This window comes from Bombina bombina, chromosome 1 (genome assembly GCF_027579735.1).
Source record: "Bombina bombina isolate aBomBom1 chromosome 1, aBomBom1.pri, whole genome shotgun sequence".
Lineage (NCBI taxonomy): Eukaryota > Metazoa > Chordata > Amphibia > Anura > Bombinatoridae > Bombina > Bombina bombina.
The window spans coordinates 55,873,256-55,885,404 of NC_069499.1; the positions used below are offsets into that span (position 1 = coordinate 55,873,256).

Genomic DNA, 12,149 nt, shown 5'->3' on the forward strand with positions numbered 1-12,149 from the left:
TCTACAGTAGACAGAAACATTTCAACATTCCATCTGTCAAGAAAATACAATTGTCAAAAGAAATTTCTCAACAAAGAAGATATTATTGTGGAGAGTGTAGTCTCAATAGATCAGTCTTTCAATATCTGACCTTTCATTGGAAAACTCCAGAGTTCTACGCATTCCTTCATTTCAGTTGTAGAAAAGGTTCAGCGAGACAAAGCAAAAAAGGTGGTGGGGTCAAGATGTTTCTGGTTCCCTCTTCTTGTGAGACTGGCCATTGACAAACCCTGGACTAAAAGTAGAGTCTTTCAAATAAGTTGGGACTTTTCTTGCAACATCTGTAAATCTTAAACTTCTTGATGATTTGGATGTCACAGCCTTGATTTTTTGCATGACTTTATGAAAGGTCTCAGCGCTCTGAAAATTAAAGGGACAGTCTACTCCAGAATTGTTATGGTTAAAAAAAAAGATAGATAATCTCTTTATTACCCATTCCCCAGTTTTGCATAACCAACATAGGACTTGTTTCCATTGAGCCGTAATTAGGATTTTGTGTGCTCACAAAACAATAAATACTGTCGGAAGCAATTTCATTTAACGACTGCTTCTAATTTTGGCAACCGGACTCCGGCTGCCAAAAAACATTTTTGCGTCCCATAGAATTAGAAGCCGTTGATCTATAAATTATACCAGATTTCCAAAGACAGCGCAAACCGTTAATGCACTGTTGGAGGCTATCAATACATGCACAAAAATTACACCCAGCTCAACTAGGTGAAAAAGAGGTAAAATTTGCTTTTTGATGCCTGGTTCCCATTGAAATCTAACACGCCTCCCAAAAATAAACCTGACACGTCAAAACCCCCACATCACAACTAATAATAAAATGTATTAACCTCTAAACCGCCACCCCCACAACACAATCTACCTATTTAAACTATTAACTCCTAATCCACCAACCCCCACATTGCAAAGTACCTAATAAATGTATTAACCTCTAAACCGCCATCCCCCCACAACGCAATCTACCCATTTAAACTATTAAACCCTAAGCCGCCAGCCCCAGCAATGCAATCTACCTAATTAACCCCTAAACCGCCAACCCCCCACAAGGCAACCTATTTAAGCTATTAACCCCTAAATTGCCAACCCCCACAACGCAATCTACATAATTAACCTATTAACCCCTAAACCACCAACCCCCCACAACGCAAATGATCAATCTAATCGCCAAGCCCCCTAACCCAACTCCCCCTAAATCAACTCCAGTTACATAAATTAAAAAAAGGACTACCTTTATAAATTACCAAAAAAAAATAAAAGATTAAATTAAAATAGAAATCTAAGATTACAGAAAAATACCCATATAAAAACCAAAAAAATGTCACCCCGCTTATATCCATAAACTACCCGCTATTGCTGAGAATCAAGCTAAATTAATATACACCACTTTTTAAAAAAACTTTACCTACAAGAATTTGGGAGCCCAAAAACAAAGAGATTGAGCAAATTTATTGAACGGAAGACATAACGCAACACTCCTACAACAAATTAGAGCACTTCCTCATAATCATCAGGCGAATACACAGAGGCTAACTATCAAAGTTTTGCGTACGACTATAGTTAGATTACACATACGCATATGATACTTCTTCAGCCCAAAGTACTCAAAACCTATGCATTACATTTTGCTGACCTAGCGATCAGAGACGCAGAACCCCCTCACTCACTCATAAAAAAAGCATTTTTTTTAGTGCTGCGTACCTGGAGTAGATCTGGAGCTCAGGGCCGGATTGGGCTGCCGGGTTCCTGGGAAAAATCCCGGTGGGCCGGCAGCTACACATAGTGTGTGGTGTGGAGAGAAGCACAGGCAGCGCCGCAGCACAGTGTGAAGGAGTAGGAGCGCAGTGGCCGTTACTTTGCCCCAAAATGTTATTTATTGTTGTGACATGATGTAGTTTTAATACGCATCACTGTATTAAAACTACATCATCATGTTACAACAATAAATAAAACCGGGCCGCCGGTTAGCCCAGTGTGATATCATCATGGGCAACGGGTCAGGTGGAGAAGAACAGGGTGATGTGCTGTTTAGTACAGCCCGTCCCCCCCGATTTGACTCTCTCTGTGAGCCTCGCTCCGCTGTTAGCAGTCGCAGATAAGATTCTACCCCTGTGTTGTGGGACAAGGTAATGTGATGGCACCTTAGTATGCTTATATAATATATATAAGTACACATTAAATATTTTTCTACATCGAATTCTACACAAAAAAAGAATTTGTTATGTTATACATAAAGTTGCATTTATATACACATATCAAATGAAACAAGCACATACACAGTCAATACTACACTACATTGTGAAATAGGAAAATCATATGGTACAAAGCATCAAAAAAGCATTACAAAAAAGGTTTAATTCGTTTGTAACTCCAGCGTAATACTACCCAGCACTAAGACCATCAAGTGCATAAGCTAGAAGGGAAATAGAGCAGCCGAATATTAATTTATCTGGAGAAAATAGTGGAAACTTGCGCGGTTAGTCACATGGCTTAATAATTTTTTTTAGTAAACATTATGGATATTATATATATATATATATATATATATATATATTTATTATATACACATACACACACACATACATATACAGTTGTGCTCATAAGTTTACATACCCTGGCAGAATTTATGATTTCTTGGCCATTTTACAGAGAATATGAATAATAACACAAAAACTTTTCTTTCACTCGTAGTTAGTGTTTGGCTGAAGCCATTTATTATCAATGACCCTGATCAAAAGTTTAAATACCCTGGTGATTTTGGCCTGATAGCATGCACACAAGTTGACACAAAGGGGCTTGAATGGCTATTAATGGTAACCATCCTCACCTGTGATCTGTTTGCTTGTAAGGTCAATGAGTTTCTGGACTCCTGACAGACCCTTGCATCTTTCATCCAGTGCTGCACTGACGTTTCTGGATTCTGAGTCATGGGGAAAGAAAAAGAATTGTCAAAGGATCTGTGGGAAAAAGGTAGTAGAACTGTCTAAAACAGGAAAGGGATATAAAAAGATATCCAAGGAATTGAGAATGCAAATCAGCAGTGTTCAAACTCTAATCAAGAAGTGGAAAATGAGGCGTTCTGTTTGATAACATACTGCATTCCTCTTGCCATCAATTCTGACCAAATTTCCTATGCCTTTGTAGCTCACCCATCCCCAAAACATCAGCGATCCACCTCTGTGTTTCACAGTAGGAATGGTGTACCTTTCATCATAGGCCTTGTTGACTCCTCTCCAAATGTAGCATTTATGGTTGTGGACAAAAAGCTCAATTTTGGTCTCTGTGCCGTTTGGCGTATTGTAAGCGGGATACTTTGTGGCTTTCTTCTGGCGACTCGACCATGCAGCCCATCTTTCTTCAAGTGCCTCCTTATTGTGCATCTTGAAACAGCCACACCGCATGTCCTGTATTTCACCTGAAGTTATTTGTGGGTTTGTCTTTGCATCCCGAACAATTTTCCTGGCAGTTGTGGCTGAAATTTTAGTTTGGTTTCAACAGAACCCCTCATTTTCCACTTCTTTATTAGAGTTTATTATTATTAGAGTTTGAACACTGCTGATTTGCATTCTCAATTCCTTGGATATCTTTTTATATCCCTTTCCTGATTTATACAGTTCAACTACCTTTTCCTGCAGATCCTTTGACAATTCTTTTGCTTTCCCCATGACTCAGAATCCAGAATCGTCAGTGCAGCACTGGATGAAAGATGCAAGGGTCTGTCAGGAGTCCACAAAATCATTGACCTTTTATACCCACACTAATTACAAGAAAACAGATCACAGGTGAGGATGGTTACCTTTAATAGCCATTCAAACTCCTTTGTGTCACCCTGGTGATTTTGGCCTGATAAAATGCACACAAGTTATGTAAACTTTTGATCAGGGTCATTTGGGTATTTCTGTTGTCATTATGATTTAAAAAGAGTAAACAAAGTTGATTGATAATAAATGGCTTCAGCCAAACACTAACCATGAGTGAAAGAAAAGTTTTCGTGTTATCATTCATATTCTCTGAAAAATGGCCAAGAAATCATAAATTCTGCCAGGGTATGTAAACTTATGAGCACAACTATATATATATATATATATATATATATATATATATATATATACACATATACACACACATATGGTACATCGCCTAAAACAATATACATTTATATATGGGTATTATGTTAAGGGGGCGGGGCTGGAGGGGGCAGGGCAGGGCCGGGCTACAGCTGCATCTCTAAATGCTATACATATAAAGCCTAGCCTGCTACGAACCACATAAAGCACTCATCCTTAATTGGTACTACCAGTATGGAGGCATTAGAGGATTGGGAACAACGTACCCAGCAGCTCATAGATTGACACTTCCAAAGTTTGAAGACGAACTTTACTTCGATACTATCCTACCTACAATAGCCACCAAAATGAGACGCCAATAGTACTGATTATGAACACATATTATACCAGTACTCACAGTCCAGAAGAACCTGGACAGTCCCTCAAGCAGATCTGCACTGAATCCTATAAACTGCAAGTCTTGGCGAACATCAGACATCAGTTCTTTGTCACTTGGGGAAGCCGGGGAGGCATTAAGCTCTCCCTCACAAGCGACCACAATACCTACAGCTTCATACACTCAACATGTTCCCTATCACTTTGCCCGACCTCATGAGACTGCTCCCGAGTGTGGAGACTACTTTAAGGGGACAGCACATCTTAGCTCTTTGGTTGGGAAATTTCCCTACGCAGTGGGAGCCACCAACCTCAAAAGGAGGAATACAGCTTCATCTGGATTCGGAATGTGATATCACCAATTGCAGACCCATACACATTACAGACACATTTTTTTTCTTGTAATTTATTTGTTGGACTCTATTGGAACTCACTATCGCAAGTATGAAAGACCATTAAGGGGCTTTACATTGAGTCTGAATTATTATGAAGTGGGATAAGCATGATAGATATTTAATACAACCAGCTCTGATGAAGTGTCATGATCAATGTGTTGGCTTATATTTCTTTTTCTCTTTTTTTGCTGCCTTTTTAGTTGGCCTCATATAACCGTGTGTGATTTTTACTGCTCTTAGCCGTAAATATACACTAATAGCACAAGTTCATACATGTTGCTTATACCACCTCACTCCTATTAGTCCTGCATTTGCCATCCTAAATTTATTAAGATATAATGTCTATAATTATACAACTATGAATATGTCTATGTGGGAATTACTTTTAGCCTTAGATGTCAGTTTCTCAGATGAGGAGACTAGATGTCTAGTTTAAAATGGGAGGCTACTCACAAAACATACATACATCTCTCACTACTAGTAGCATAACCTACCATACGTGTAGTTCTTGAGATTTCTGTCTCCCTGTCAATGGCCGAAATAGGGGGATAGATTATATCATCTAATCATTTCTTACACAGACAAGTAGTTGCTCTAGTAATGCCTTTACTTTAAATACATAATTGCGGGGTCACCTCTATTCTTGTTGGTTACTTGAAATGTTTATTTAGTTTGCCTCTTTCCCGAGGGTTCTGTTACTTCCTCTTCTATGCATTCCTGCATAGCATTGAGCCTCAGATAATTTATTTACAGATATTATGTTTTAGCATACACACCATTCCATAGCAACAGGTAGATGTGTGAGGTGTTCTAGGCTATACAAACTAACCTAACTTATTATAGGTGGAACAAAACCTTTACTATAGCTATACCACTGCACTTGAATGCTGGCACCTTCCTATTAATATAGTTTAATTCAGCTATACTTTGCCCTAAGAGCCAATTGATCATGCACTCCACTCTTATGATAATATACATAGTGGCCCGGAGATACCCTAGATAGTACAGCAATATTATTAATTAGATACTCTCTGCAATACTTTATCTTAGCTATTCTTATAGAACTTAAAGGGACACTCAGGTTTTATTAAATTTTCATGATTCAGATACAGCATGTAATTTTAAACAACTTTACAATTTACTTCCATTAAAAAAAATGTGCACAGTCTTTTATATTTGCACTTTTTTTTGAGTCACCAGCTCCTACTGAGCATGTGCAAGAACTCAGACTATACGTATATGCATTTGTGATTGGCTGATTGTTATCACATGGTACAGGGGGAGTGGAAATATACACAACTTTGAAATGTGTTAGAAAATAATCTACTATTTATTTGAAATTCAGAGTAAATGCTATTGTATTGTCTTGTTATCTTGCATTTGTTGATTATGCAAATCTGCTGTGTTTACTGGTCCTTTAATACATAATTGTATCTACATAATATTTACATATTCTATCATAGCTTTTCTAAGGTCCAAGAGTGGCCGTTGGATATACTAGAAGGACTTTAAACCAGAGGAATGCTGAATCAATTATGGCCATATAGCATATACCCATGACTGTCTATACTACTTACTTAGTAGTCACTTACTCACAGCTTCTACATCTAGATAATCGGACCCTGATGACGGCATATAAGCTTACAAACTGGGGACTTTGTATACGCAAATAAAATATGCACTGGCATACCCACTATAAAAGTTCTAATGTTAGTTGTGTTTGTTTGGGGCGTAAATTACAGTAGTTTATATGTTTTAACTTGCAATTTCCAGATCACTGGGGCTTTTGTGTGTTTAAAATATGCTATATGTAATGGGGATTGACATGGTATGTAGTAGGGCATCTCTCTCCATTTCATTTTATTCTTTTTGTGCTGGACCTATTAAGAGGGCTGAACTCACTATATTCAAAGAGCTAAGGGAAATTACACTGATTCAGACTGTCATAGACTATATGTTTAAAAGTGAGGAATATTACATACTGCATGTATCGTATATGCCAAATAAAACATCTTGCCTTGCCGTGGGGTATAGGGCCCATACCCATATGGTAGGGTTGCTTGATAGAAGACTGAAGAGACCCTTACTAGCAGATTGGGTCAGCTATTATACATATATGTGTATATATACATAGAAATTGTTAGGCATTGTTCAACCACAAAATTGGCTTTAGTCTGAATGCAAAATATTTTATCACGTATACTACCCTATGATTTTTTTCTCCTCCCTATATATTCCCAAGGTCTTGAATAGGGCCTATTTAATTATCTCCTAATACTCCCCTGGTATTGTTCTACCCCAGATGAGTGTTGATATTTATAGCAATGGTCATGCAGGTTTGAGAGGGGACTGTATATTCTTTACCCCTGACTAATACCCCCCTTATTTCATAACTTATATATGTGGTTCAATAATTTCCCCATGCATATTCGGAACAAAGCTCTTTCTCTTTATAGTTTAGCTGGCTGTTAAACTCATAGTTTAATCCATACTATCACCATCTAACGGAAGGACAGCTCCCTCCTTATATTAGATATTTTACATACAGTGGAATTAGAACACTGATAGCCATTTATATAGTTAGTTACTCCAGCCAGCTATGAGCCTAGGGTAAAACTGTCATATAATAAATTTGATATCCACATAACAACCCATGTAGGTCACGCTTACTTAGTATTAAATCACGCACTTATGTTGCTTAGTTATCTTTTTTTATGCTTCTACCCCCCCACTCACTACTATACACCACAATTGCAATCATATTTTCTAATATATTTATGTGTTATTGTTACAGCATTTCTATAGAAGCTTTGAATGTTTAAGATTTTTATGTTTCCATACACATGTGTCTTATGTCGATGTAAGTATCTGTAAAATGTATACAAACCCCTCCGTTGGGATGTTTAAATCTTTATAGGTCCATGAGTGGCCTTTGAAACTTTGGAGGTACATATGTTCTTTTAAAAAAAATATGAGGTTTGATTCTTCTTGCTCAGTAGCATCACAGTTGAAGGTATCATTTTGAATTATTTGTGTATTTACATGTAACACCAAACTAATTATTGTTGTATTTAATGTACATGCTACGGAACACTTGTTTCATGATGTATACCTTGTTTTTAATAGTCCTATAAAAACAAAAAATCCACCCCAAAATAAAAACACCCCCTAAGCTAACACTAAACTATCAATAGCCCTTAAAAGGGCCTTTTGTAGGGCATTGCCCTACGTTTAACAGCTCTTTTACATTAAAAAATACAAATCCTAACAGTAAAAGCAATCCCCCCAAAATAAAGACCTAACTCGAAAAAAAGCTACCCATTGCCCCTAAAGGGGCATTTGTATGGGCATTGCCCTTAAAAGGGCAATCAGCTCTTTAGTACCCATACAAAACAAAACAAAACAAAAAACAGGCAAAAAAATAAAACACTAACTCCGACATAGGTACTCACTATTCCTGAAGTCCGGCGGTAAAAGTCTTCTTCTAGGCGACTTCATGTTCATCCAGCGCGGGACCATCTTCTTTCTTCATCCCGGTGGCGCAGAGAAAAGGCGGCACAGAGCTGAGCAGGATTGGCGGCTGTGCAGACATCCAACGTGGAGGATCCTCTTCATGAGATCGTCTGCTGCACACTGAAGATTGAATGCAAGGTACCCATTTTATATTGGGGTACCTTGCATTCCTATTGGCTGAAATTTTCAATTAAGCCAATAGGATGAGAGCTGCTTAAATCCTATTGGCTGTTCAAATCAGCCAATATGATTTAAGGAGCTTCTAATCAAATATGTAGCTTGAAATTGTGGTGTGTCAAACATAATTAGTGTAAAATAAAGTTCATTTTTATTATTTGTTAAGCTTATATTACTTCTTGTCATCTCTCAATATGCATGAATAAAGTAGTCTTTTCTCCAGATTTCTACTAGCCCTAACTCTATAACCAGTGGAATCGCAAACTCAATATTTACAGCAGAATGCTACCAATATATGTAAAAATGTCAGGTTCCTATCTGGTCCCCCACTAGAGATAAATCCTGAAAGAGATGGAAAATGTAAAAATATATATATATATATATATATATATATATATATATATATATATATATATATATATATATATATATATATATATATATTATGGGGCAAGAGTGCAATATTTTTACATTTTCCATATCTTTCAGAAAAGCACACACACACATATATATATATATATATATATATATATATATATATATATATAATCAAGAACAATTTAGGAAAGGACGCAGTTGCTAGTGTGAGTTGATTGGTTGCGTAAGGGCTTAAATGTCCAAGCAACTTAAATTTAAAAATGGTGCAGACCCTTAGTTTAAATGTATCATGTACACAAAAGAGACGTACCTGGAATATAATCCTGGTACCAAAAAAAGACAGGGTTTCAGCACTCTTTTAGAAAAACTCACAAATCACTCTAATGTAATTCAATAGCTTTAATAGTGGCAGCCAAATTCCACACAACATGGGAATAAATCCATGTAAATATTAACACACATAAGCATACAAGTTCGACTCATGAATGACAGTTCAAAAGAACCTGACCGGTCAGGGATACACGAAAAAGCACATGTGTGGCGAAATGTAAATAGCAGTAGTATTGCTTAAGCACAGGTTTTTATAGTGAACCACTACACCCAACTACCTCAGAACCTCCCAAGGAATGGTCATGGAAGGTATATCCTGGGCAGATATATGAACCGGGATCTAAGTGGTAAACACTGCAAAGCCTGTGTCAGGCACCTCGTAGAAAGTGATTTCACAGTTAGAAATGAATACAGTTACTGCAATGTACAAAATATAGGCTATTATATCAAGTGAGACCTCCTCTGGCTTTGCTACACCCAGCTGCTTACAGCACCCCTGCAGTTATGGGGCTACTTGCTGCGCAGCTTACAAAAGGGATCTAAGCAAGCCAGCAGGTGAGCCCCCTGAATATATACATAGGTAGACAAGTGGGTAACAATTGTAGAGGTAACACAATTCATGCAATATTGATTACATTCGCATTGTGCATACACATATCCACAGAAGAAGTCTGCAAAGCAAGATGCAAAGATGTTAGCATGAAGATGTCGCAGGTGAATTAGTGTTTTCACATGCAGGCAAATAAGAGTCAAGTTGTAGTTAATAGAGCACAGTCTAAGCAAGAAATGTATGACTCCAAGCGAAGACAGGTATCAAGATATTAGTCTCAGTGAAAGACAAAACAGCGCCTTCTCCAACTTAACAAAATGCCATTATTTTCTTCAACATGGTCACCTATTCCATATCAGTATATATCAGGTGTCAACATGTCACACTTATACGACCTTGCTTTCAGATGTTGTTGTGTCCAATATCCACAGGGGTATGTATTGTCCCCACTTGTTAGCATTCCATGCCGGTAGCGATCTCCATCGCAAACGCCAAACACAGCGGTGCTCCACGTGTATCACGTGACCTAGTCGGCTCCACCAATGCCGACGCGCGTTTCACCCGCTCGACTGGAATTCAGACCGGGCTTCGTCAGGGCGTAATACTGCTTTGATCCATGCGTCCTGTTATATAGATCAATGATGTTGCGCCTCTGCTGGAAGGTGAAAGTTTCACATGCTGCTACAGGCAGCTTTCAATCTTATGTGATTGCTATTATTTACAACCTTATGTTTCAAATTTACAAGAAGCAAAACCAAGGTTAGAAATGTTACATATTTTTCCTCAAACATTTATACTTGGTTGCTACAGTTAAAACCATTACAATCTGTCATTCAAGAAACAACATGTTCTTTATATTTTTATTGTCTTATATCTTGTAGAATCTGCTTATTTTTGGTTAGGTAGAATGGAGTGTAAAAGCAAAACACCTCTCCATATCAACACTCCACTCTACCTTAAATACAGTCTCATAGGAAGCAGGCCATATCTAATTTATCATTGAGACCATTTGGAATTTGTGTCCCAAGGATTGATATCCACCTGCATTCCTTTCTCAGGAGGGTTTTATCATTATCTCCTCCTCTCCCGTTTATGATGCCTTTGTCTATGCCCACGAATCTGAGTGAATCAGGATTGCAACTATGCGCCAACTCAAAGTGTTTTGCCACATTGCTTTTAGGATTTTTATTCTTTACATCATCTCTATGTTCTGAGATGCGGTCCTTTATCGCCCTCCTCGTTTTTCCCACATAGAAAAGTGGGCAATCGCAGGACAGCAGGTATACGACCCCCTCAGTATCACAGTTCACAAAATGTTTTAGTCTATAGGTTTTTCCCGTATTCGTTCTGAATTCTTTTGTCTTGCGCATAAATTTACATGTTACACATTTTCCACAGGGATAATTGCCTATGGATCTATGTTTTGTAAGCCAGTGTAACGAGCAGGTTGTGGTTGTGGATCTCAACTGCGGGAAATATATGATTGTATGCCTTACTTTAAGATACAATGAGGAAGTTACAATGTATCTGTCTGTATGGCAGTTGAAAGTTACTATTTGATTTAAATTCCTGATCAGTATTTCTGAATCAGGTTGCACAGCAGTTGTTAAACAAACGCACCGTGGATGGGATACACTTTTCCTGATAATCACTGAGCACACAGGAGGAGCGTTAGGTCAGTACAGATGCAGCAGGCTGTTAGTCAATTGAAGTGTGATACACGCTGATAGCTGTGCTGTTTGTGAGAGCTGACAGGCAGATGGGTGGAGCAGGTATTAAGTGCTGTGCTGTAGTGTTACTCACAAAAGTTCAGTCTGAAGTTTATCACGCTACTCCTGAAGCGTGTGAAGAGGAATATGAGGAGGTATCCTGTGAGTGTGGTCCAATGTAAGTTAAGCGTCTGTACAAAGTTATAAAGTTCACAACTTATATCGGATGAGACTGCAGTTGCAGTTTGGAAAACACTTGATCTGCCAGAGGCAATTAAGCAGGAAAATAATGCAGCAGCGGTGTTTGTTAATCCAAATTAGGAAATGTTCAGACTTAGCATATAAGTCTCTTTCAGTTTCTCAAGTAGGCTCCGTATTAGAAAAGGTTTAAATACCTTCAGATAGTTAGACTTGAACAGAGAGAGGTAAATCCCTGCAGCAGGTCTGTGAAGCTGTATGCTAAACTGGAAACAATACTGAAGCAGGGAGGGAGGCGTGTCCAGGCTTTAAATAACCTTACTAGGTGTGAGCACAGGTAAAATTAAAGGGACAGAAAGGAATAAGGAAATCCATGACATACCCCCCACCTCAGGGTAGGTGCCCCGCAGCT

At 38.1% G+C, this 12,149-nt stretch overlaps 1 protein-coding gene across 3 annotated transcripts in view; it reads right to left on the reverse strand.

The window, feature by feature from the left end:
- The window catches only part of GSTZ1 (glutathione S-transferase zeta 1), a 72,374-nt gene that overhangs the window by 33,197 nt on the left and 27,028 nt on the right, over positions 1-12,149 (reverse strand). The window contains exon 1 of one of the 3 annotated variants that reach the window (XM_053697370.1): positions 131-151. The exons of the other annotated variants lie outside the window; for them this stretch is intronic. Coding sequence (XP_053553345.1) covers positions 131-137 — 7 coding nt within the window. The 5' untranslated portion in view covers positions 138-151. Of the gene's footprint in view, positions 1-130; positions 152-12,149 lie in introns of those variants that run through there. 3 annotated transcript variants of the gene reach the window in all.